This window comes from Dasypus novemcinctus, chromosome 23 (assembly GCF_030445035.2).
Source record: "Dasypus novemcinctus isolate mDasNov1 chromosome 23, mDasNov1.1.hap2, whole genome shotgun sequence".
Classification (NCBI taxonomy): domain Eukaryota; kingdom Metazoa; phylum Chordata; class Mammalia; order Cingulata; family Dasypodidae; genus Dasypus; species Dasypus novemcinctus.
Genome location: NC_080695.1, coordinates 17,344,544 through 17,371,103, shown reverse-complemented (window position 1 = coordinate 17,371,103; position 26,560 = coordinate 17,344,544). Strand labels below are relative to the sequence as shown.

Below are 26,560 nucleotides of genomic sequence, written 5' to 3'. Positions count from 1 at the left end.
AGGGGCTCAGGGCCTGGAGGCCTCTGGGGCTCTGAAGAATGGGTGTGGCGGGGTGCACAATGGCGTGGGGGTGCCAGAGGGCCAGGAGAGTGCGGTGTCTGTGGAAGGCCCTGGGGCGGGGGGAGGGGGCAGCATGGACTGAGGCCCAGGTTTAAGGCAGCTGCCCCAAGAGGCCCTGGTACAGGAGGCTGAAATCTTCCAGGGGAGGGCAGGGCCTGGGGAAAGAGGACGACTGCGATCGGGGCACAGGCCTGTTCGGGAAGGCCCCTCCAGGACCAGCTGTTCAGGTCAAAGGAGCATTTGGAAGGAGCAGCGGAGCAGGCAGGGGCAGTCAACAACCTGGACCTGGTACCTCTGGGTTCTGCCCTGCCCCCGGCCTTGCCATTCTAGCAGCATCTTATAACTCTGAAACCTGTGGGCCAGCACCTCCACCTCAGTAAAATGGGGATATTTGGGCCTCTTGAGCTTCATACTGAGTGAACAGGAAGCCAAGGGCCTGAGTTGGAGCATGACTACGGTATTCCCTTCCTTAGTAATCTTTTCATCCACTGAGTCCTGGAGGTGGCTAAAGAGAGTGGGGGCAAGCTGGAAATCCTGGTTACTCCTGGGGCAGGGGAAAAGCCAGAGAGGAGGCCCCGAGGCAGACAAAAAAAAAAGATGAGCCAAAGATCATGATAGAGAGAAAGATACGCAGCAGTGGAGACAGACCCAGAGAGAGAGAGAAAGAGAGACAAAGATCTGACAAGGGACAGACAGGAAGACAGATTGCCTGAGACAGAGACGCGGAGAGAAGATGCTGAGCAGGCTGGCCAGGCGCCCGTGACTCATTCCAGAAACTGCTGGGCTGGGCCCGTCGGTGCAGCACAGATGGCTGGGGAGGCAGAGGCCGCCTGGCCAGGCCACTGGGCCGTCTCAGCCATTCGCACCACCTGCTGCAGAAAGCGCAGCCCAGTGACCCTGTTTCCCCAGAGCCAGGCTGAGGAGTGTCCACCGAGGGCTTCCTCAAGGGCAGGAGGTGAGAGAAGGGGGCTGCTTTGGAGGCATGGACCCCAGGTCTGCCTCTCACTAATGGGACTTGGGCAGTCACCGAGCTCCTCGCAGCCTTCATTCCCATCTGTAAAAGGGGAAAAACCACCCCAATCCCCAGGGATTCTGACGCACTTTCACCTGCCCCCTCCCCATAGATATGGACTAGGTAAGACTAGGGGTGGGTGGGTAAGGGGATTCTCAGGTCCCACAACAATTCGGAGCTACCAAATGCCTCCTGTACCCAGAACCCCTAGGAGATAGTTTCAAAACTCTGGTCAAGCAATTTGGGCTAAGGGTGGAGATTTAGGAGAGCAGATTGCCAGCCCTGTTCCCAGGGCTGCACAATTGATAGAGATCCAGCAAATGAGAGCTCCTGTCTCCCCCTGCCTTGGATTGGGGAGCAGGCCCCACCACAGGATGAAAGGACTTCACTGATGTATCCTAACCATCCAAGAGGCTCTCTCAGATGGTGGTAAGGCTCTCTACAACCAGGCTGGAAGAGACTCTCCTGATCACTAAGGCCATCCATATCCTCCCTCTCCCTTGTTCCTTTGCCCATTCATTCATCCATCCATTCATTCATTCATTCAAATGTTGAGTGCCTATTTGATGTATAAAGTCTTGTGGTAAGAGAAATTCTGACATGTGATTACACATGAGTCTGGGATTTTGGGAGAGGATATAGAGTGGGCCCATCTCCCCATCCACCCACCTACCCAAATTCAAGGGCTTTGTTGCTGTTATTTTATTTCTCTCCCCCCACCCCATTGTCTGCTCTCTGTGTCCATTTGCTGTGTGTTCTGTGTCCACTTGGATTCTTGTCAGTGGCACTGGGAATCTGCTGTCACTTTTTGTTGCATCGTCTTGCTATGTCAGCTCTCTATGTGTGCAGCACCACTCCTGGGCAGGCTGTGCTTTCTTCACGCAGGATGGCTCTCCTTACAGGGTGCACTCCTTGCGTGTGGGGCTCCACTACGCCGGGGACACCCCTGTGTGACACAGGACTCCTTGTGCACATCAGTACTGCATGTGGGCCAGCTCACCACATAGGTCAGGAGCCCTGGGTTTGAACCCTGGGCCTCCCATATGGTAGGCGGACGCTCTATCTGTTGAGCCAAATCCGCTTCCCCAAATTCAAGGTTTTTAATCCCAGCTTAATTGTTCCCTCCTCCGAAGGCTTCCCAGAACATCTGCTAGGAGTGAGCTCTTCTGCCTCTGAGTCCACAAGACTTCTTCTACAAGCCCCCCACTCCAGTGTCTCATACAAGGACTCTAAATGTGCACACATTATATCCTATAGACTGATTCCCCTTTGGAGGCTGTTTTAGTTTCCTTGTTTCCAAAACAAATACCAGGCAATAGGTTGACTTAAGCAATGGGAATTTATTGGCTCACAGTTTTGAGGCTAGGAGAAGTCCAAATCAAGGTGATGCTTTCTTCTCAAAGACTGTGGCATTCTGGGGATGGCTGAAGCAATCCTTGGTCCTTGGCTTTTCCGTCACATGGCAATGCACCTGGTGGCCTCCCCTGGCTTCTTTCTCTTCCAGTTCCTTTGGCTTTCAGTTTCTGGCTGCTCCCTGTGACTTTTCCTCTCTCTCTATGACCATCCCTATAAGGCCTTCACTAATGGGATTAAGACTCATCCTGGGAAAGCAGATTTGGCTCAACAGATAGAGCGTCCACCTAACACATAGGAGGTCCAAGGTTCAAACCCAGGGTCTCCTGACCCATGTGATGAGCTGGCCCATGTGCAGTGCTGATGTGCACAAGGAGTGTGGTGTCCCCCACATAGGGGAGCCCCATATGCAAGGAGTGTGCCCCTCAAAGAGAGCCACCCTGTGCAAAAAAAGTACAGCCTGCCCAGAAGTGGCACCGCACACATGGAGAGCTGGCACAGCAAGATGACGCAACAAAGAGAGACACAGATTCCCGGTGCCACTGACAACAATGCAAGCTGCCAAAGAAGAACACACAGCAAATGGACACAGAGAGCAGACAATTGGGGGGGAGAAGGGAAGAGGGAAAAAAGTCAATTGCATGTATATATAACATTTTGCTTCTCCATTCATCTGTTAACAGACATTTGGGTTGCTTCCACCTTTTGGTAGTTACGAATAATGCTGCTATGAACATTGATGTGCATATATCAAGTCCCTGCTTTCAATTCTTTTGGGTATATAGCTAGAGGTGGGATTGCCAGGTCATAAGGAAATTCTATACTTAACTTTCTGAGGCATCAATGAGTGATCTTTTAAAAATTCTGATCTTCTTAAGTCTCTTCTCTGCTTAAAACTCCCCTGGTTAGGGGAGCAGGTGTAGCTCAGTGATTTGAGTGCCTGCCTCACATGTATAAGGTCCCAGTGTCTCCCCAGAAATCCCCCCTGGTTAGCTTCCTAGTACTCAGGATAATGTCTGTTATCTTAAAGAAAACCTACAAAGCTCTCCTGCCATCTCCATCCCCAATCTCCCTTGATCCTCTGTCCCAGTCATGGAGGTCTTACTCCATCCCACCAAAAAGACCAGACTTCCTTTCACCTCCTTAAAGTTAGTTTCTTTTTTTTTTTTTAAAGATTTATTTATTTATTTAATTGCCCCCCCCCCCCCCGGTTGTCTGTTCTCTGTGTCTATTTGCAGCGTTTTGTTTCTTTGTCCGCTTCTGTTACCGTCAGCGGCATGGGAAGTGTGTGCGGCGCCATTCCTGGGCAGGCTGCATTTTCTTTCACGCTGGGCAGCTCTCCTTACGGGGGGCACTACTTGCCCGTGGGGCTCCCCTACGCGGGGGACACCCCTGCGTGGCAGGGCACTCCTGGCGCGCATCAGCACTGCGTATGGGCCAGCTCCACATGGGTCAAGGAGGCCCGGGGTTTGAACCGCGGACCTCCCATGTGGTAGACGGACGCCCTAACCACTGGGCCAAGTCCGTTTCCCTAAAGTTAGTTTCTTACCCATAGGTCATGGCAGATGGAGTTCATTGCCATGTGAGTTGGCCCTACTTTGGAGTTTGTGGTCCTGAGTGTGATGGAGTTGAACTCAAATATGATCTTTCTTCACAAGCCTTTCCTGTTACTTTTATCAGACCTGTGGTTGGTGCTGGGGTTTGGTGTATGCTCAGGGGACCTGAATCTCTGGACTGTCCATGTGATAGTCAGGCCCTGAGCCTCAACAGACCTTCAACTCCTACCCTCTGGTTTAATGAACTTACTCCACTCAGCTAACAGTAAGGTGAAGAAGGTCAACCACCACACCAGGGAGTCAAGATTGCCTATAACTGCAAGCAGGAGAATTGCATCCATAATCCATATAGAATCTAAGTCCCCTCTCGATATAGGGGTGGAGTGGACATAACCATCCCAGGGTCCACAGGATGGAGGAATAGAGTATGGATTAGAGTGGACTTACTGATATTCTATTCTGGAACTATTGTCATTAGTAATGGAAGAAAATGTAGCATTAATGTGGAGAAAGTGGCCATGGTAGATGCTGAGGGTAGAGAGAGGAAAGAAGAGATATGATGTGGGGCATTTTCAGGACTTGGAGTTGTCCTGTGTGTGTGCAGCAACTGCAGGGACAGTTGCTGGACATTGTAGGTCCTGCCATGGTCCGCTGGGTGGACTGGGTGAGAGTATAAACTACAATGTAAACCACTATCCATGTGGAGCAGCAGTGCTCCAAAATGTATTCACCAAGTGCAATGAATGTGCCATGATGATGAAAGAGCTTGTTGATGTGGGAGGAGTGGGGTGAGGGGGGTGGGGGCTATACGGGGACCTCATATTTTTTGAATGTAACATTCAAAAAAACAAAAAAGTTTCTTCCAAAAGCCTTCCAGGGACCACCTCCCAAGACTAAGTTAAGGGCTTGCCATCTGCCCCTGATTTAGCACTCAGTTCTCCATAGTAACCCTCACCATGATTTGATAAAGCCACTTTGGCTGTCTCTCCACTACACTGAAAACTCTAGAACAGCAGAGACCTGGCTCGCCCGGCAATGGCCTTTTAACACCTGCCTGGCACTGCAAAGTCTTTGCGAGTAAGATAAGCTGAAGCACACCAAGAAACATCAGCGCGGGGCCAGGGGTTTGGGGAAACAGAGGGGCAGGCCAGGGTGGAAGACAAGGCTTCAGACCTTGTCTGTGTTTGAGAGGCAACGGCCAAGAGAACCCCGGAAGGGCCTGAGGAAACCTCTCTGAGAGGCTGAGATCAAGAGACCAGCCTCCCCGCCGGGCTCACACCTCAAAAGCCTTGTGGGCAAACTCCTGAGACCACCCTAGCCACATCCTCAAGGTGACCCCGCACCCCCAATGCCGTTGGCATCAGCAGTAGGCGCTCAATCTACTGCGCATGTCCGCAAGCATACGGGCCCGCCCTTCCTAATCCCCGTTTTAGGGAAAACCCGCTTTACGATTTTTGCAGGCCTCTCAGGGTTGATTTTCCCCTCCGAAAACAAAAGTAAAAATCCCAGCCCGGCCCAGCCCTCAGGAGGCAGGGGGGTCAAACGCTCTTTGTAAACAGTAATCGGCCCCTCGGACTAAAATGAGTCTTCGTCCCAGGCTCTCGGGGGACTTCCCGACCCTTCCTTCCTGTCCCCGCGGGGGCCGCGCCCAGAGCTCCCAAAGCCCTGCGGGGCGCGGCCGGGAGAGAGTGAGGTCTGAGGTGAACTGGGGCGCCTTCTTTTCCCTTGGCCCCGCCTGCGCTCTGCAGCTTGCCAGTGATTGGCAGTGCCTATTCCAGCTTCTCCAATCAGGAGGCTGCCGCGGAGCCAGGGGGCGTGGCTACAGTTCCCATGCGACCGGCTCCTATTCCGGTGGGCTTTCCCTGGCCCCGCCCTGCCGGTCGTGCAGGTGGTGACTCAGCAGGAAAGCGCGACGGGACTGGGCAGGAAGGGCCACCCTTCACCTACCCCTACTACTGATTTGGGGAAGGTGGGATCGGGGAGGATTTGTGCGCCGAGGTGGCAGTCCTGAGACCTGATTGCTTATCCTAGTCTTTCTGTGTTACTTAAAAAACTCCCTTCTCTTGCCCTTGGTTTCTCTTTGTACGGTGAAGATGAGGATAAACACTTTCCTGAATGAGAGCAAAGCAAGACATTAGAGCTGGTACTGACCGTCCCAGGTAAGAATCCCAAGCCTGTACTTATTGTGACCCTGGCTAGTCCCTCAACCTCTCAGCTGCCTCAGACAAAATCCCCTCTCTCAGATTTGTTGAGATCGGGTACACAAAAGGAGAGTGGAAACAAAAAGACTTAGTTTTCATAGGTGACTGCAGAATTCCAGGTAGGAGAGAGCTTTGATTATCAAAACAAAAGGGCAGCCTTGGAAAGCTTTTCCTCAAGGCTGGGAGCTAGACAAGGCAGCCAGACAGTTCTGCACCCAAATGAGCAAGAATTCAATTTTAAAATGGGCAAATGCTCTCTCTAAGCTGAACACAGCATATAAAAGCAATAATTTTCCCCCACGGTAGGACATGACTCCTGGGGATGAACTTCCCTGGCACCAAGGCATTGCTACCAAGTACCAACAAGCAATGTATCTGGGAAAACTAACAAAAACAAACAAACAAAAAACTCAGCTTTGACTAAAAGGGGGAAAACTTAAAGACAAATGAGTTTGTATGGCTAAGGAACTTCAAAGTGAGTCGTGAGACCATCCCAGAGATAGCGCTTATGCACATCTCAACAGAATCTCTTTGACAGCCAAATATTAGGTACTACCCTAAATAGTGAAGCTCCTCATGGATATGGAAACATCCAGACATTAGACAGGGCAGATAGCTCAGGAATTTGGCCCCTTGCCAGTGGTCCCCAGTCTGGTATTTATGCTCCCCAGTGTGACTCAGTTAGACTCAGCAGTGATTTCTCTATTCCTCACTCTTCTGTCCTTCTATTTGAACCTATAAATAGTACTAAAGTTGGTAGGTGTACATCCAAGAGACTTAAATCTTTGGATTTCAACGGAGTTGCAACACCTACTCTCCAGTTCACCCAGGACAGCTAACGGCGAGGAGATGATGGACAAACAACATACCAAGGAAGCGAGAGTGCCAACAACTGCAAGCAACAGAGTCCCATCCATCGGGTGTATGGGATTGAAGCCCCCCTCAATTAATGGTGGAGTGCGCAACACCATTGCAGAGTTCTCAGGATTGGGAAACAAACTATGGACTAAAATAAACTACCTAGTATTCTACTATAGACTTATTGTGATTCTAGCAATGGAAGAAATTCCATTGTTGTGGAGGCAGTGACCCACGGATGGTCTGGGGTTAGGGAGCGGGAAAAACAGGTGTAATAGGGGGGCATTTTCGGGACTTGGGAACCAACCTGAATGGCATTACAACAACAGATACAGGCCATTATGTATACAGCCATAACCTACAGAGTCAAATGGGAGAGAGTATAAACTACAATGTAAACTATAGTCCATGCTGAGTGGCAATGCTCCAAAATGTGTTTATCAATTGCAATGAATGTACCACACCAATGAAAGATGTTGCTAATGTGGGAAAATGTGGGAGGTGTGGGGAGCAGGGCATATGGGAATCCCCTATATAGTCTCTGCAACATTTATGTAATCAAAGTGTCTTTTAAAAAATAAAGTGAAAGGAAAAAAAACGCAAATGAAGTGAATGGAAGTTTCTCCAAAGAAGATAGACAAATGGCCAATAAATACATGAAAGGATGCTTAACTTCATTGGCCATTAGGGAAATGCAAATCAAAACAACTGAGAAGATACCACTTCACGCCCACCAGGATGTCTAGAATAAAAGAGATAAGTGTTGGTGAGGATGTGGGGAAATGTTCTGGAATCCTCATATACTGCTAGTGAGAATGTAAAATGGTGCAGCCCCTTTGGAAAAGTCTGGCAGTTCCCCAATAAATTAAACATAGATTTACCATATGACTGTGCAATTCTGCTCCTAGGTATATTCCCAAGAGAACTGAAAACATATTAATATATCCACACAAAAACTTGTGCAAAAGTAACAGTAGGTTTCCATCAAATGGTGAATGGATAAACAACAGTGGTATTATCCATACAATGGAATATTATTTGGAAATAAAAAGGACTGAAATATTGATACATGAGAGACCATGGATAAACCTTGAAAACATTCTAAGTGAACGAAGCCAGACATAAAGGCTTCATTATTGTATGATTCCACTTCTATGAAATGTCCACATGAGGCAAATCCATAGAGACAGAAAGTAAATTAGTGGTTGCCAGGAGCTGGGGGGAGGGGAGGGGAGGAGAACAAGGGAATTACCTTAATAGGTGTGGGGATTCTTTCTAAGGTGATTAAAATGTTCTAGAATTAGGTAGTGGTGATGGTTGCACAAGTCTAAAGTGTATGTACACGTTCAAGGGTGAACTTTATGATATGTGAATTATATCTCAATAAAACTGTTGTTAAAAAAAAAGAAATGAGCAAGAATGGGGGGGGTCACAGAAGCTTACTAGGGAGAAGTAGGTAAGAGGCTGTAGGAGAGAGGAAAGGTTCCAACACTGGAGCTGTTTTTAGAGCTAGAGAAAATCAGTGAAAATTCTCTAGGATCATGTGTGTGTAGTGATGGTGTGGCGTGTATATGTGTGTGTGTGAATATCAAAGGGCCTTTTAAAAACAGGATGAACTAATTTTCAACTTTCAGTTGTTTGTTGGGCACTTGCTCCAAATCCAAATCACACAGCCTGGAATTGGTGACACTTTGGGAGTGAAGGGCTTAGTCGGTGAACAGGAAAATGGGAGTCATGGTGGAAGCAAGAGCAGATGGGAGATTTAGAAATTAGCAAAATCAGGGTGCTTAGGGGAATCTAGGCTTCCTACGGATTCCTGGGAATTTTGGTAAGAATGCTGGGGTATACTATTTTAATGAGAGATACGTGAAAGGGTCCTTTTAATTAATCCTAAAGGGCAAGGTGCACTCAGCAAGTTGGATGATGCAGGAGATAATCAAACTGCGGACATCAGGGATGCTTCCACCACTCACTCTCCAAAGGATTCCCGTCACCCTCAAGATAAAATTCCTCCCTGTGGCCTAGACTTTTTGCTCTCCTATTTTGCTCCTTTTTGCTCTACTTACAATGTCTTTCTCCCTGGTCTTCTGCAATCCCGACTCAGTCCCCACTGAAGGAATGATCCTCCCCAAGCCTTTTCATGGCCAGCTCCCTCTCACCTGCTCAGGCTCAGCTCAATCCCCACTTCTTCCAAGTCCTCCCCTGACCACACAAGCCCTACCAGATCACCCTGCTTTGTCTCCTTTATAGAATTAATCACTAAGCTCAATTTAGCTGGTCTCTTTATTTGTTCTCTGGCTTATCCTGGGTCTTCTCCTCTTGAGGGTCATCTCCATGCTGTGCAGACAGGCACCTGGTCTAGATATCTTCTTGCTCTGCAGCCCCAGAGTCCAGCATAATGCTTGTCTAGTATGCAGGTGTACAAGAAATAGTACCTGCTCATGTCCTCTATTCATTCCCCAAATATTTAGGCACCTGCTATATGTGAGGTCCTGCACACAAAGCTGGGCACAACAGACACAGGCCTGGCCCTCAGAGTTCCCCGGGGCTTGTGGAGGATATAGCCAACTCAGTAGTCTGATGGGATGCAGGGGTGAGAGCTGCCACTGGGGAGACACAGGGTGCGATGGGGGCTCCTGACCCGGAGGAGGGTGTTGGTGAAGGCCTTCTGGAGAAAATGAAAGCTGAGACTTGAGGTTAAATAAGAGTTGGGCAAGGGGAAGGAGGGGAGAGGGTGACGAGTATTCCAGGCCGAGAGAACAGCGTGTGCAGAGGCCCCGTGGGAAGAGAGCCCAGACATTAGAGGAATTGAAAGTAGTTCAGCCTGGCTAGATTTTGGCAAGTGGCGAGGGATGATGCTGAAAATATAGGCAGAGCCAGACTGTGCAGGATCTTGTAATATGAGCTCAGGAGTTGAGGAAGAGCACTAGGGAGCCATGTAAGGGGCTAAGCAAGGGGTGTGTGTGGCATCACCAGATTTGTAAACATTAGAAAGCATGCTATTCCTGTAGTATGGGGGATGGGTAAAGATGGGGAGATAGTGAAGAGGCCATGGTTAGAAATGTGAAGATGGAGAGAGGTGGACAGGTTCAAAAAAGGTTTGGGAGACAGAATAAATAGGATTTAGTGATTTATTAGTTGTTTGGGTTGGAGGTTGTTGAGATAACACCCAAATTTCTGGCTTAAGCCAGTGACTGGTAGTGCTACTTACCAAACAGAGGCACTCAGGTTGAGGTGTAGGTGGCAACATTTTAAGTGGGATAGGGTGGATGAATTTCAAGAGAGAGCAGGACACTCAAGTCAGCATTGGATTGGGCTGTGAGGTTTTCATGAGCAAAAGCCTTGTCTTCTCTGTGTGTTCCCAATCCCAGTGAGGCCTGGCACACGGAAGGGTAACCAAAGTTTGGTGAATAAACAGTGAACACAACCAAAGTCTTTATAACCAGCTGGAAAAGAGGTTTCAAGTAAACCCCACAGGACAAAGAAAATCTTGGGAGTCTGGGTGTCTTAGTCAGGATAGGCTAGGTTACGCTGCTCTAATAAACAACCCCAAATCTCAGCAGGTGACATCATCACAGATTTATTTCTCACTCACTCTCAATATCCACCTTGAGTCAGCAGAGGCTCTGCTCCAGGTGGTCTCTCAGGGACACAGGTAGATGGAGTCTCTATTATCTGGAATGTCACTGATCACCTTGACAGGGAAAGGGAATTTGGTCTTGAAGGCTTTTTGCCTGGGAGGACGCTCCCACTCACATTTCACTGGCCAAAGCATGTCAGGGAAATGCAAATCTATTGTGTGCAGGAAGGAGGGGAACTAGAAATGTCGATGAATTGTATTCATGACTATTATACTCAGCATCAAGAATCTTAGGTTCTAATCTGGCTCTGTTGTGCACACTTGGACAAGTCATTTCCCCTCTCTGAGCCTCAGTTTCCCTTGTCTGTAAAAAGGGACAGGAATACTTCACCTGAGGGCCTGCTGTGAGGGTCACTGTGAGGATATTGATGATAGTGTTTTGTCTAGATAGGAAAAGAGGAGCCAGAGTAGGAAAGCTGTGGTATTGCTCAGAACAAGGGAAAGACAGACTGAAATGAGTGTGTGACTGGGTGCCTGTGACCACAGGCCAAGCAGACTCCATGAGCAGAGTTCAGACTAAGCGCAGAGGGGTGAAGAGTGGCTGGAACACCCCTGGCCCTCTGTCCTGACTCGCTGTGCTAAGTATTTTCACACCTTTTATTCTTCCAGCCCTCCTCCTTCCAACGACAGACTGCTCCCTGATAAATGGAGATAAAGCCAGGAGCTGACAGAGCTTGGAGCTAAACTGTCCACCTCATTCCCTGGCTCAGAGCCAGGCCTCAGGTTTGGAGCCTGTGGAAGGCAGAATAATTGTCTCTAAAGATGTATACATCAAAAAAAAAAAATTAAAAAATAAAAAATAAAGATGTATGCATCGTAATCCCTGGAACCTGTGATTACATTGCCTTACACAGCAAAAGGGATTTTGCAGATGTGATTAAGTTAGGGATTTTGTGGTAGGGAGATTTTCCTGGATTATTTGGTTGGGCCCAATGTAATCATGAGGGTCCTTAAATGATGGAGGAGGCAGGCAGAAGAGTCAGAGAAGCAGCGGTGATGATGTGATGATGGAAGAAGAGGCCAGAGTGATGTAATTGACAGCTGGAAGGAGGCCATGAAAAGGAGTGTGGGCTGGAACAGATTCTCCTCTAGAGCTTCCAGAAGGAATCAGCCCTACCAATGCCTTGAATGTAGCCCACTGAGACCCATTTCCAACTCCTGACCTTGAGAAACATAAGGCATTTGTGTGGTTTTAAGCCACTAAGTTTGTGGTTACAGCAGCAACAGGAAACTCATCCAGAACCTGTGGGGCGGAGGCTTGATCCTGACAAGTCACCCACCCTGGGGCTGAGAGAGAGAGAGGGTTCTTGAAGGTTTCCCCACTTCTCCCTGCCGCTAGAGCTCCAGACCAGGCCCCAAGCAGAGGCAGATCTTGGGTCAGCCCCATGCTGCTTTCTTCTTCCTCCTCTACCTTACTGCTCCAACACTTTTCTTCTCAAGTGACTCCACCACCTTGCTGTGTGACCTTGAGCAGGCCCTTTCTCTTGTTGGGCCTCAAGTTCTCTATGTGTGAAATAAAAAAGAAGGTGCACTAGTGGATGGTCTAGGGGACTTGCAGGCCTGACCCTGAGGCAGCATTTCCAGGATGTGATAGGCCTGCCGAGAACTCTCCAACAAGGCACTCTTGAACCCCTGCATCCATAAGCTACCGCCCTCCAGAGTCCTCACCAGAATCTTTTTTGCTGCCATAAATAATGCACTTATGCCCAGACACTGACTTCAGTTAAAATTCAGGAGGGACAATGTTTTATTGACTTGGCACCTATGAACAGGGGGTACAGGCCCCCAGGATTCTTTGCTACTGCAAAGTGAAGGCTCTGTGGGAGGGCCAGCATGAATCAGAGCTGATTCCAGCTGCAGGGAGGGGCCACTGTCCCTGCTTTGGCCCCTCCAGTCCCCTTGTCCAGCCGAGCACCATCTGAGCCCAAGCCCTTACGGAGCAGGGCAGGGCAATGAGCCAGGCTCCTCTGCAACCCCTGACAGTCCAGGGGAAGAGCTGTAGACTTCTCCCACCTTCCCTCTTCTTGGAAGTCCCAAGAATGTGCGGGCAGGGGGAGATACCCCATTTACAGGAAGTTCCTGGGCCTCCTGGGTCCAGGAAGGTGGGGTCAGGGTGCTGTAGCAGGAGCTCCATCAAAGAATATAGTTGGGAGTCATTTTTCTTTTCTCCATTTTCTGTTTGGAGCAGAACTTGGGAGCTTTCACTGAGTTGGGTCCATAACAGTTGATGACAGGTTGAGGTCACAACAGGTGGATGGGGTACAGCCAGGCTCCCCACCTCAGGCCACACTGCCTGTGAAGGCTGTCTCCCAGGCAAGGGGAGGGAGGGCCAGAGGGAAGTGCAGGTATCATGGAAAAAGGGCTTCCTGGAGGAGGAGGGGTGAGCCACAGAAGCTCCCAGAAAAGGTGGTCTGCAGAGTGGGCTAGGTCACGACAGCCGGCACAGGACACTGGCATCCTCGCTGTGGTCGCAGTTGTGGGCGTCCCAGCGGATGTGAGAGCACAGCAGCAGGGTGCTCTCATCTCCACGGCACTTGACATTGTCCAGGAGGATGGGGCCTCGGCCTGGGCCAAAGTGGGCCTCGCCAGGGGCTGCCAGGGCCTGACCACAGCCCAGCTGGTGGCACAGGACACTGGCTGCCCGCAGGTCCCAGGCATCATCACAAACCGTGCCCCACTGCTGTCCTAGGAAGAGTTCAACACGTCCCTCGCAGCGGTGGGCTCCATTGGCCAGACGTAGGTGTCCTGTGGGGGGACAAGGCCCGGGGCTGGAAGGGGCTGGCCAGGCCACTCCCAAAGCAGACCAGGAAAGGGATAAATAGAGGAGGCAAAGGGTGGCAATGCATGACATAGGACTGCCCTGGGAGCTGCTGGATGAGGAAAAAATGAGATGGAAATAGGCTAGGAACCTGCTGCCCAGACTCAGACCAGGACTGGAAGAACTAGGGTCCAGGCTTTTGTTGATTGCTCCCGGCATGCAGGGGCCTTCGAATCTGCTCTCTCCTTCTTCTGTTCAAAATCTTCAGAGACTGTGATTGGGTCCCCTGAAGACCCTCCCACTCCATTAATGAGTCTTGAGACCAGCACAGAAGGACAAGGGTTCAGGACGTGGGCAAATCCATTGAGCTGTGTGAGCCGGGGCTGTGACCTCCCCAATCCAGGCTCTTCCTATCCTGGTGCCTCACCTCTCTCTTGGGGACCATAGGCACCTACCGTCCCTGGGCCGAGGAGTGGGCACCCGGGTGGTCTCAGAACCATCCTGCTGGACTTGCAGTCCCAACTCCTCTGGGCCTGGCTCAGCAAGGACAGAGAGAAAGGGGGTCAGTCACACTGAAGAACGCGTTCCTGGGATCCAGGCCCCCTCCTACCCTCCCAAGGCTTCTGTTCTGGGGACAGCACAGACTTTGCAGGATTCAGCAGAACCGCTCCACCCCTTCCACCCTCCCTGCCCCACCACCCTCACCCCACTGTCCCTCCCACTCCCTGGGCCCTAGAATCAGAAATGGAGGTTGTGCTTCTTTGACCCAAAGCAGAGCCTTTGTACCCCATCCCTTTGTGGTTAAGGATATGGGGAGGGGAAAGAGGGCCTACTACACCTGGGACCCCGAATGTGGATGAAGATCTCAATTCCAACACCAATCAATGTGTCAGACTCTGCAAACACCCCCTCTCAGGAGACTCCTCCCAAAGGTCAGACGTTTGCCCCCCGCAATCCGACCAACTTTCTCGCCTACTAGTTTTTCGGGGGTTCGACTCTGAGAAGCCCCAAAGCGCCCCAGCTCCGCCCCTTACAGATTCTTTTTAGACTCGACTCCCCGCAAGCTGGCAGGGCCAAGGACTCCACCCACCCCGCGCCTCACTGCGGAGCGCGAACCCTCTCCGGGCCCACCCCCTTCCTCCCAGCCGAGGGTGCACCTTCCTCGGCCTCGCCCCCTTCCACCCTGAAGAGGGTGCACCTTCATCTGCTTCGCCCTCTTCCCGGGCTTCGCCCCCTTCCCCCCTGAGGCGGGAGCATCTTTCTTGGCCCCACCCCCTCCCCCCTGAGGAAGGCGCACCTTCCCCAGCCCCGCCCCTGCCGCGCAGCCGCAGAGCGCACCAGCGGCCAGGCTCCGCCCCTCTCCGCGAAGCGCGCCCTCCACTGGCCGCGCACACGCCGCAGTGCCGCAGAGCGGCCTCCCGCGGGGCCCGCCCATGCCGCCAGCGCGCCTGCGCGGCCCCACGCCCTCCTCGGCGCCTACCCTGCCGGGCCCGCGCCGCAGTGCGCGCCTCCTAGCCTTCCCGCGAGGCCTCACCTGCGCAGAGCGCGCCCGCGTCCTCGTGGTGGCCGCAGTTGTGCTGGCCCCAGCCCAGGTGGAAGCAGTCGCTCAGGCGGGCTTCCGTGCCGGCGCAGCCCACGTTGTCCAGTAGCACGGGGCCGCGGCCGTAGCCGAAGTGGCCGAGGCCCGTGGCGCCGAGCGCGGGCCCGCAGCCCGCCTCGCGGCAGGCCACGCGCGCATCTGCGAAGTCCCAGTCATCGTCGCATACGGTGCCCCAGCCGCCGGCGTGCAGCACCTCCACACGGCCGCGGCACGGGCCCGGGCCGCCCACCAGTCGCAGCCGCCCGCCTGTGGGGTGCACAGACCCAGGGCCAGAGGTAGAGCCCCGGCCCCACCGTCTCCCACCCACAGCGGAACCCCGGCTCCACCACTTACTTTTCTTCCCTGCGGCCCAGGCAGCTGTGGTGAGCAGTGCCATCTCCTTGGAAGGCCAGGCACCGACGCCAGTAGCTGCGGAGACAAGACATCTAGAGCCTTTAAAAGGACAAGGAGGCCTTCTGGCCTGCAGCAGGGCACGGGGCCGCCTCCTGAGAACCCCCCATCTGTGCCACACCCGCACCCCGCACTCAGCCTAACTCCCAGTCACCACCGTGTAGGAAACGTAATTGGAATGAACTGAATCCCCTAAAACCTAAGGCAGATCTAGCCTTCTTTCACCCTTTATCTCAACCTGATTACAAGGCCTCTCAATTCCCAACCTCAGCACCAAACCAAATTTTATTTCAGAGCTTCCAAGAAATCGCTGGCTACCTTCCACCTCCACCCCCTGAACTTTTCAGAGCTCTGTGGATTTTATTCTCCTCCATCTGTTCAACTGTTCTCTCACCCACCTCTTTACCATCTGGCCCAGAGCCCTGGCCTGGTACATTGGGGCTGCCTTTCTGTAGATCTGGATTTTGGTGCTCCAGAACAGCCTTGCCAATCCCCAGCCCCACCCACCATGCTCCCACTATCCCCGCCGGGAGGCTGGGGCCTGCCCACCTGCTGGCTCTGTGTTCTGGGCCCACTCTTCTCTGGTGGCTGAGGGCAGCAGTGCTGTGAGAGTGGGGGAGCTCAGGACTAGAGTGGAAGAGAAGGAAGAAGGGTCAGAGGCTGAGGTTCTTGGTTCCTGGTCAGCTTTGGGCTGTCAGGGGAGTATGGGAGAATCACCCCAGAGAAGACAACAGATTTCGCTGCCAGGGCTGGGGGCTTGGCCCCACCTGGGGTCCAAGGAGGTCTACCCCATTTTAACACTCATTGTAATTTCCTTATGCTGCGCAGTACACTTCAACAGTACATAGTGGGCTTTCACGGACATGCTTTCATTTCTCTTCAGTGTTCTTGGAAGCCTAGCATGTCCCTTCCTGGAACCCAAGACATGGAGATACAGAAGGCCTTGCCCACCAGGGAGGGCCATCCAGTCTTGAAGGGCTTGCAAAACAAGTCTCCTTATCCCTACCTAACAGGTAAAACAGGGCTAGAAAAAGCAAGACAGGCAGTAAGGGTAGCTGGGCCTCTGCCAGGGCTCGCTGTGTGACCAGGGGTGAGGCTCTGCCTCTCTGGGCCCCAGATTCCTCACCTGAAAACTGGGAATGATGGTTCCTAATTTGCCCTGAGGCAGGAGTTATGGGCAAGCACTTTCCATCTTGCAGAGTGGAGTCCTGTGAAGTGGCATTTTTGCCCTAGTATTCCTATTTGCTGAGTAAACCTCCATAATGGGAGAGCGGCCAAGTGGGGAGGAAATATTAGAGCATCAGGTTTACAGAGGGTTGCACTAGACCATTGTGGCAGCATACTTGGGCTTCACTTAGAGAATTCTGGAGTATTCCTGGAGCATTAGTAGAGCGCTGTTACTTTACTCTTAAGTATTCCATGCCAGAGTACAGGGAAATTGCTAGCAAGTTCTGGGCATTCTCGGGGTAGAGCTAGATAATTTTGGAGTACTGGTGGGGCAATACGACAGCTGTGGAGTACTGGGGTGTTCACAGGCCCTTCTAGAGCTGTACTGAGACACTAAGAGTAGTGTTGGGGCCTCCCTGGGAACTCTGGGAAGCAGCAGGGAAGCCGAAGCTCCCCTTTGCACGGAAGTAGCCAGCCTCCGCCCCCCTGGGGTCAGCGCGCCGACCCCGCCCCGCTCCGCACCTGCGCAAAAAGCGCCGGCGTCCTCGTGGTGGCCGCAGTTGTGCACGCCCCAGCCCAGGCTCAGGCAGGCCGCCAGGCGGGGCTCGCCGCCCTCGCAGTGCACGTTGTCCAGCAGGATGTGCCCCGTGCCGTAGCCGAAGAAGGCGTTGGTGGTGGCGGCCAGGGCCGCCCCGCAGCCGAGCTGGCGGCAGACCACGGCGGCGTCCGGCAGCCCCCAGTCGTCGTCGCACACGGTGCCCCACAGGCCGCCGTGCAGAATCTCCACTCGGCCCTGACACCGGCCCGCGCCCCCTACCAGTCGCACGCTGCCCTCACCTGGTGGGGGTGGGAAGCATCTCCCACTGGGCTCTGGCTCCCCTCCCTGCCACAAGTGCCCCTGACCCAGTCGCTCACCCACCTGGGTGCACCAAGACCTAAAACCGGGGAGGAGCTGCTCACCCGCTTACCTCCAGTGCTCTGCTGCCTCACAGTCCAGATTGGGGGTGAGTTGTGGGATCACAGGACAGGTCAACTGTCCTAAAGCCCAGCTTTGAACGAGTCACTCTGCCTAAAACCAACCCTGCTGGCCCAGCCACCTAGGATCGGTTTTCTCCTCGCCCTTCCAGGTCCAGCTCTTCCTCCGTGAAGTCCTCCCTGATCTCCTGTGAGACGGGACCCTCTTCCTCCTCTGGCCACCCTTGCCTCTTGATCTGTTTCTTTTAAAGCACTTTTCATTTTCAGGTTCTACATCATCATGGTTTTTGTGCGTATCTGACACTCCATTAGACTGAGCTTCAGCCCCCACCCACCTCTCTCACTTTCTCTGATCTTGTGCTGATTTTGTTTTTTGATCATCCCACAGGAGAGAATCCTCTTTCTCCATCTAGTCTGAGCTGCCCGAGGGGTTGCAGGGTGGGGTGGGGGGATGACCAGCTCACCCACCCATAACCCCCCTTTTTCCACTGCCTAGGGAAGGGTGTGGGAAACCCCTCGTTGGATCCCGGGCGGTCTCCCACATTACCCTTACCTTTCCCATTCTGGAGGGCTGTGGGGGGCATCCTACTGGTTAACACCTTCCTTGTTGGGGGCTCCGTGGGCAAAAACTCTGGAGGGAAGCAGAGGGAGGGAAGCAGGGTGGACGAGAGGAAGATAACACAGGTCTTTCTGTTTTCCATCCTCATACCCACAGGGCGTGCGAGGGGCTCTGGCCACACAAAGCCATGACCCCTGGGGTATGAGAGGAGAAGGGTCCACTTGAACTCTGAACTCCTCTAAAGTAGTAATTTTGTTGTTGTTGTTGTTTTGAGGTACCAGGGGCCAGGAATGAACCTGGGACCTCGTATATGGGAAGCCGGCACTCAATCACTGAGCCACATCAGCTTCTCTGAGTTGGTTTTTTTGTTTGTTTTGCTTGTTTCTTTTTTTTTTTTCAGGAGGCACCGGGAACCGAACCTGGGACCTCCCATGTGGAAAGCAGGCACTCAACTACTTGAGCCACATCTGCTCCCAGAAGTAAAAGTTCTTAAAGGAACATCAGCGTTCCTTGGGAACGTCTTAGAAATGCAAATTCTCAGACATACAGATCAGAGACTGCAGGGCCCCAATCTGTGTTTTAGCAAGCACTCTAGGTGATTGTCTTGAAAGTTACAACTACTGTCCCCAAGGTCAGAGTTTCTCGGCGTTTCCACTGAAGCTCCATGCCAATGTGGTTCCCAGTGGGAAGGGAACTCTGCTGGGACCATCGAGGCCATCCATGGAAGCAATGGTGCTAGGTTTTGTGGGGTTTTTTTTGGGGGGGGGCAAGGTCATACAATGACCCAGAAGCACCTCTGGGACCCAGGGCCCCGACACCCAGGCTGGGGCTCGTCCCATTACCATGCAGCCTCTGACCAGGCCTTCTGCACAAAACACCCATCTAGCCTGTAGCCCTGTTGCCTCCCCGCAGTCTGTCTGCCCTCCTAGGTCACAGGCCTCTGCTCACCATTGCACAGGACAGCCACATCCTCGTAGTGAAAGCAATTGTGGACGCCCCAGCCCCGGCTGCCACACTCGCTCAGCGTAGCTTCCTGCCCGCGGCATTCCACGTTGTCTAGCAGGATGGGGCCCCGGCCCTGGCCAAAGGCAAGGGGCCGGGGCACAGGCAGTGCCAGGCCACAGCCCAGCTGGCGACACACCACATTGGCATCCACCACGTCCCAGTCGTCGTCGCAGACGCTGCCCCAGGAGCCGCCATGCAGGACCTCCAGGCGCCCCCGGCAGCGGCTTGGGCCCCCCACCAGCCTCAGCTCTGCAGACAGGGTGGAGCTGGCACCCGGGGCATCACTGGGCCCAACCTGCGGGCTGCCCACCTTGCCAAGAAGCCTGGGCTCAGTCCTTTCTGAGCCTCAGTTCTCCAGCCCCCTACCCCCGTAAAATGGGAGGTGGTAGCAAAAAATTGAGGTGGGGGATGAGGAGTGATGGCAGGAGGGCTTCTGTCTGAGACTCAGTACCTGGGGGCCAAGGTGGGTTGAGGACAGGGGGCCAGGGGCACCTACCTGGAAAGGGCAGTGGAGACGGCTGTAGGGCACCAGCTGAAAGAGCAAGGAGGAGCATTTGGGTCCTCTGCCCACTCTGAGGAGGGGAATGCAGGGACCCCTGCCCCCTGCAGTCCTCACCACCAGCCCCCTCTTCTTCCATTCCACTAACCCTGCATTCCAGAAGCTCCGTCGTCCCTTCCCTTGGCTGTCCCGATTGGCCTCCTTCCCTCCCCCTCCCCCTGCCATAGGTTCATCACTGCCCCAGAGAGGTCTGCTCCAATGCCAGATCCCATCACAGCAGCCTGGTACCTGCAGGATAAAGTCCCAGCCCGGGAGGGAGCCTTCTCCACAAAGCCTTCCAGTAGCCCCGAGCAGCTTCCGCTTGCTTGATCTCCCATCGGTCTACCCCGTCGGTTTACCCTGTCTGTCTCCAGGCTGCTCTGCCTGAACCCCCATTCTGGCTAACCCTGCCCATCACAGTCCTGCCCATCCTACAAGGCCCTGCTTGAGCCACCAGCTCTAGGCAGCCTTCCTTGAGCCCTCAGCCAGCTGGGCACCAGGTACAGGCCCCTTCTGGGGTAACGTGGGCATATTTGTCTCATCTCTGTGTCTCTGCTGCCCCCGCTCAGAGCCTGTACTCAGATGCTCTGTAGCTCCACCTTAAACGTGTAAATCAGCTTTGGGGTTCATTATGACACACCTCTGCCCCCCGCAATTTACCTATAGGAGTAAACGCATCAGCTGTCACATATGGTCTACGCCAAGCGCTATGCTCATTGCTTTATGTGGGTTGACTCCCTCGATCTTTAGGACAGCTGGTGAGGAGGAAGAATTTTACCAATGGGGGAAAACCAGGTTTGTGGAGGTTCTGCTCCCTCTGCAATGTGCTCAAGGCCCCGCGGCAAATAAAAGGTAGAGCTGGGATTCCAACCCAGGCGGCCACTCTCTTAGCCACCACGCAGTTCTGAGCAAGTGGCCTGAGAGGAGAGATTGGGAGGAAACGGAGGGAAACTGGCCCCGCATGCAAAACTTGTAAACCAGTTGACAGGCCCTCATTTGACCACGGGGTATTATAGTTCTCAGACATGTTTGCATGCATTTCCTCCTTAAAATAACCTCAGAGGCATACACTAGTGTACCTATCACAGATGAAGAAGCTGAGACTCTGCTGCTGCTTTAAGTTAGGAAACTCCCTAAGTCAGCTGATTCCACCTATTCTACCAGCTGTCCCTCAAGCAGCCACTGGCAGGCCCATCCCTTTTCCTTCTTTCCTGTCCCATGCTCCCTAACTGCCCACACTCCTGTACCTTTAGCCCTCACCTCCAGCACTGAGTCCTGCATTCCCCAAACACAGACCCTTTGCTTTCATCAACCCAGGGCAAATGTCAGAGTGCGAAAGAACATCAGAAACCAGCTTGTCTCCGGCCTACCTCCCACCAGCTGGGAAAACTGAGATCCAGAACAGGGAAGAGCCGGGGGCCGATGGGGAGCACTCACCCAGTGGCAGGAGAAGGAGGAAGGACAGGGCTGGGGGTGGGGGTGACAGGGTGGTGCTCTTCTCTCCTGGCCTCCACCCCCTGCTCTTCTCATCCGGCTGAGGACCTGCTCTCATCTCTGCTTCCTTGCACATCCAGCCAGTGGGTGGCCTTTTAGATGGTCCCATCAAGGGGCTGTGAAGTCACAGCTGGAACATCTGGAAACAAAGATTCCTGAGATGTAACTTCCAGCCGGAGTGGCCCAGTGGGAGCTTCAGGGAAAGTAACATTTCCACTTGGGGTTGGCACCCTGAGTGGTGGCAAGAGTATGGGCGACAGCTTGGAGATGAATGACTGGAGCGTGTATGGAAATGAAGGAAGAGCTGGGGTTGGCTGAAGCAAAGGGGATGTGACGTCAAGGGGTGGGAGATGAGGTCGGGAGGGTGGGCAGGGTCCCCATCCCAACAGGCCTTTGTGGCTGTGCCAAAGGCTCAGAGTTTGGCACAGTCCAAAGTGTGATGTTTGTGGCACCAGTGGCAACCCAAATAATTTATCAGGGGGATGTGGATGGACATTTATTCTTCTATTTTCACTGATTTTTTTTTTTACAGTGTCTGTAATTTATGGCAAAGGATACTTGTTTCTCTTTGAATTAAATTGAATTCCCACTGTGGTAAAGCAGTTTGGTGGGTCCTTGAAAGTTAAAAATAGAATTACCATGTGACTCAGACATTCCACTAGTAGGTTTATACGCCACATAACTGAAAGCAGGGACTTAAGCAGATACTTGTGTGCCAACATTCATAGCAGCATAATTCACAGTAGCCAAAAAGGTGGATAGAACCCAAGTGTCCGATGAATGGATAAATAAATCGTGGTATATCCATGCAATGGAATATTATTCATTCATAAAAAGGTAAGAAGTACTGGTATATGTTACGATATGAATGAACCTTAAAAACAGTACGGTAAGTGAAATAAGCCAGACAGAAAAGGATGGATATTGTATGATTTCAGTAACATGAAATATCAAGAACAGGCAAATTCGTAGAGGCAGAAAGTAGATTAGAGGTTACCAGGGGCTGGAGGGGGAAGAGATGGGGAGTTACTCCTTAATGGGGACAGAGTTTCTGTTTGAGGTGTTGAAAAAAATGTTGATAATTGATGGTGGTGATGATAACCCAACAATGTGAATATAATGAATGCCACTGATTTGTATATTTAAAGATGGTTAAAGGGGGAGCAGATTTGGCTGAAGGAACTGAGCACCTGCCTCCCACATGGGAGGTCCTGGGTTCAGTTTCTGGTGCCTCCTAAAGAAAAAAAAAAAGCAGACAATAAGCAAAAACAAAACAAAAACAAAACCAGCAAGCAGGCAATGAACAAACAGACGAGTAAAAACGACAACAAAACAACAATGAACAAACATGAGGGAGCCATCCCAGGGGCAGGGAAATGGTTAAGGAGGACAAGTGTAGCTCAGTGGTGGAGCACCTAGGCCCTGGATTCAATCCCTGGTACCTCCTAAAAAAATTACATTGGAGAGTAAGAAACATCGACAGCAAATGCACTTTCAGGAAGAAAAATTAACCTTTAAAAAATGGTTAAAATGGCAAATTTTATGTTATATATGTACTACCGCAATAATTTAAAAAAAAAATAACATAAGCCAAAAGAAATGAGTCAACTTAAAGAAAAACTATTGAATAAATCATAGTTTTCATGGCTCATGCATTTGCAAAAAACGGTGACGGGCTGGGTGAGTAAAGGCCCCTGGGCCACTCTGCCCTTATGAAGATTTTGTTTTGGCTTTGCATGGAGGTATACATGAGAGAAGTGCGCCGAACTCAGTGCACATTTACTCTGGGAATGTCCAGCATCCCACAAGCCCCTCCATGTTCCATTTGCTTGTAGCCTTTTAGCAACAGTAGGACTTCAGGTGTGTGGGGATGGTTTGGACAAGGGAGAGATAGGAGGCTGGTTTGTAGACAGATGCAACCGTCCAGGCCCCAGATAACTGAGAAGCAAAGTGGAAGGACAGATGCAAAAGGTTACTGGGAGACTGGGTTGGCAGGACTGGGCTTCCGTTGGCTGTGGGGGAGACGGTTGACTCCCAGCCTTGGGACGCAGCCACCTCGAGGGGGTCTACAGCAGGTGGCGGAGAAGATGGTTCTGTCTGGGATAGTTTGAGGGTTAAGGAGCCTGGGGACCTGGGGATGTACCTCCTAGCAGGACCCCGCCCCCCATCTCTGCCTGGCTCTGCCTCCGCCCTGGCATTCAAACAGTCTGGCTGGGAAGAGGATGAAAACCTATCTGGATGTGGACACAGATTTCTCAATACCCCATTCATGGAGCCCAGGGCAGCCCCCAGCGGAATAATCAGCTTTTGTCCTCCCTTGGCCTGGCCTGGGGACAGCTGGGTGATGGGAGCTGAGACCTGTGGGGAAAGGGGGGAGCCACCGCCCAATCCTCAGTGTGTGTGTGGGGGAGACCCCATAAGTGTCTGGGCCTTCCCCTCCTTTCAGGTCACCCACCTCTCAGGCTGCCGGGACACTGACCCCTCAGGCCAGATCAGCCCCCACCCTATGAGTGTGGGGACAACCTACCCCCTGCTGCTCGGGCCCAGGAGGGAGAAGAGAAGCAGCCCCTGACCCGGGCTGACCCAGGAGCCTCACTCCTGAGCCTCACAAAGCCTACCTCGCCTGCCAACTCCCAGCTTGGGCCCCTCCACCTGCTCCAGCCTCATGCCTGGGAAGCTTGGTCAGGATGCAGCTTAACGCTTCTCTCCCCTCCATAAGGCCCCCTGCCTGCCCTCACTAGTTCTCAGCGTTACCCGAAGGTAAGCACCATCAGCTCCACCGCCCGCCAGCTGCGTGACCTCAGGTCGCTAAGCCTCCCCGTCCTCCTGGTAAAGTGGGGTGAGTAATACACTTGCCTCTGACAGCTGTTGCCGGTTTAAATGAGCTAATGTTTATCAAGCATTGAGCCCAGGGCTGGCCCACCGAAATCGTGGTAGCTCTGGTTATTCCTGTCTCCCCATCTAGACTGTGAAAACTTCCAGGGCACCAGGGACCTGATCCCATTCAATGGTAAAGCTCCTAGCGCAGGGTAAATTCTCAGGAGATGTTTGTTGAATGACTGGATGAAGTTTAGGGCTGCCGAATGATAGAATGAAGACGTCAGAAGATCATCAAGGACCACCGGACCAGAGGGAAACTGTTGTTACAACTTCCACGCTCTCACCCCAGCCCAGCCCTCCACCTCCCCAGCAAAAGTGAGGGAGTCCTACCTGGGGGGATGTCCCGGGCTCTTCCTGTCCCTTCTTTCACTGTCAAGCCAAGGTTGGATCACTTTCTCTGCTCCCGGAAGTTGGGGAGGGGGAAGAATTCCCCAAATGCAAATCAGCACAGACCTTTCTTCTCGGCTTTTCAAAGCTGGGAGGTGAGCACAGGTGAAGTCCCCGGCCATGGAGCTGACTGGTGGCCCCAGGCTGTCCCCACCCGACCTCGGGGGCAGAGGGAGGCAAAGGGAGAGCCGAGAGGTGGCCTGCACGGCCTGGAGTAGCCCCAGAGAGGGGGCACCCAGGCAGAGGAGGAGCTGGGGGTGGGCGTGGACTCTCAGGGTGGGCAGCCCCTCCTCCCCCCACCCGGGGCTTGGGTTTCAGAAAGGCCGGCGAGGTCTCCGCCCCTTGGCAGGGCGGCCGAGCATCCTCGACGAGACCCGACCCCACTCTCAGTCCTGTTGCCGTGGGGGGTCCCCCTGACCGAGACCTGACCCACGTCCCACGGGGGTCTGGGGACATGGTCTCAGGATCCAAGGGCCGAGGGGGCTGAGAAAGGAGGTTTCTCAAGTGCTGCTGATTTTGCCTTACTATTTGGTTCCTCTTGAGTTCTAGGGGCTTTGGGGCCTCTGTCGTTTCGGTGACAAGAAGTGACATGTGGCTGATCCTGCAGTTTGTCGCTGCCACGAAGTGCTGGGATCCTGCACCTTCCTGCTGGAACCACAAACTCTCCGAGCTGGAGGCGCCCTTGGAGCCCTCATAGGGCAGTACCCAATCTTGGCTGCCTGTCTGCCTCACGCTCGGGGGCACTTCTGAAAAGGATAGATTCCTAGTCCACCAGTCTGCCCTGGAGATTCTGATCCAGATGGGTCAGGGCTTGGGACCCTCCTTTTCAAAAAAAATTTAGTTCTTTTTTTTTATACACTTTATTTTTTGAATTGTCTTTTTTTTTTTTTAAAGATACATACATCACAAAAAGGTTACATTAAAAAATATGAGGTTCCCATATACCCCCCACCCCACCCCGCGCCACTCCTCCCTCATCAACAACCTCTTTCATCATTGTGGCACAGTCATTGCATTTGGTGAATACATTTTGGAGCATTGCCGCACCCCATGGATTATAGTTTACGGTGTAGTGTGCGTTCTCCCCCAGTACATTCAGTGGGTTGTGGCAGGATATATCCCTGCATCTGTCCCTGCAGTACCACACAGGACAACTCCAAGCCCTGAAAATGCCCCCTTTTTGAAAAGCTCCTGAGGATCAGACAAGTTTGGTGTCAACGGTCCAGTCCAAGGTTTTTTTTAATCATGCACGTGCAGGACAGAGGCCAAGGGCAGAACAAGCTTGTGCCTCCCAGGCCTGGTTTCCTGACTGTGGGGCCAGAAAAAGAAAACCCTCTAATGGAAGCTCTGCCATCACCAACCTACACACCCACACGTACCTGCACCCATGCTTCCCCTGCCTCCTGGCCTGAGGGAACCCCTCTCCTGCGGGCCAGACTCCATCTCCTTCTGCTTTCTCAGGGACCTCCGCCTCCCAGAGGCACATCTTCTCTCTCTCTTATTCTGCTGCTCTTTCCGAACTGGAGCCTTTACACCCGGCTTCTAAGCATGTTCTTGCCTCTCTCATTGAAAGCAAACAAAATAACCCTCTCAACCTGTGGCCTCTGTTGGTTGGGTCTTTGGGGGCGGGGAATGGCCAGGCCCGAGGCTGCCCACTGTGCTCAGTCCCGGGCTGGGGGATGCCCAGGAAGAGAGTGGTCTTGGCTCAAATGCCACAGGAGTTCCCCAAGGTCAGCCAGCTGCGTTCCTCACAGCTGATCAACCGGCTCCTTCTGGAAGGGAGATCTGAGCAGTGCTTCTCCGTGGTTGCCACAAGAATCGACTTCCCCCTCTAGCTATTGTCCCACCTTCCTCCTCCCCATCACAGGGGCACTTCACAGAGCTGTCTGCATGTGCATCTCCATTTCCTCACTTTGTCCGCACTACTCAGCCCATTCCCGTGAGTTTTCAGTCCTTGCCACTTCACTGAGGCCGCTTTTGCTAAGGTCACCAATAACCTCCATGTCATGAGATTCAAAGGCCATTTTTAATTTCTTGTTTTAGGGAGGAAATGGGTTCTGATACTATAACAAGGGGGACCTATATTAGTCAGCTTTTCTTGGGATAATGTGCATAACAAACAGCTCC

General features: G+C 52.7%; 1 protein-coding gene and 1 long non-coding RNA gene across 3 annotated transcripts; one reads left to right on the top strand and one right to left on the bottom strand.

The window, feature by feature from the left end:
* Positions 1-4,223: 4,223 nt before the first annotated feature.
* On the top strand, positions 4,224-7,925 carry LOC131275481 (uncharacterized). The gene is made up of 2 exons (XR_009182936.2): positions 4,224-6,140; positions 6,928-7,925. It is a non-coding gene; the product is annotated as an uncharacterized lncRNA (long non-coding RNA).
* A 4,492-nt stretch (positions 7,926-12,417) lies between these two features.
* Positions 12,418-21,275, bottom strand: SSC4D (scavenger receptor cysteine rich family member with 4 domains). Of its 2 annotated transcripts, XM_004448276.4 has the most exons (10): positions 21,110-21,275; positions 19,631-19,666; positions 19,078-19,383; positions 18,124-18,201; positions 17,118-17,432; positions 15,978-16,055; positions 15,372-15,446; positions 14,973-15,284; positions 13,894-13,971; positions 12,418-13,425 (listed from the first exon to the last, which is right to left on the bottom strand). In XM_004448276.4, the coding sequence occupies exons 1-10, from the start codon at positions 21,273-21,275 to the stop codon at positions 13,109-13,111; spliced, it is 1,761 nt and encodes a 586-aa protein (XP_004448333.1). In that variant the 3' UTR covers positions 12,418-13,108. The 2 variants fall into 2 exon arrangements, 1 of the variants encoding a protein (XP_004448333.1); XR_011647180.1 differs by lacking the exons at positions 14,973-15,284; positions 15,372-15,446; positions 15,978-16,055; ... (3 more) ...; positions 19,631-19,666; positions 21,110-21,275 and adding an exon at positions 14,596-14,717 and having other exon boundaries at positions 13,333-13,971.
* Between the last annotated feature and the right edge of the window lie 5,285 nt (positions 21,276-26,560).

Coding starts and splice junctions, on each gene's coding strand:
- SSC4D (XM_004448276.4), bottom strand. CDS start 21,275: ATGGGACCATCTAAAAGGCCACCCACTGGCTGGATGTGCAAGGAAGCA. Junction 19,667..21,109: donor CCTCCTTCTCCTGCCACTGG/GTGAGTGCTCCC, acceptor TTGCTCTTTCAG/CTGGTGCCCTACAGCCGTCT. Junction 19,384..19,630: donor GTCTCCACTGCCCTTTCCAG/GTAGGTGCCCCT, acceptor CCCTGTCTGCAG/AGCTGAGGCTGGTGGGGGGC.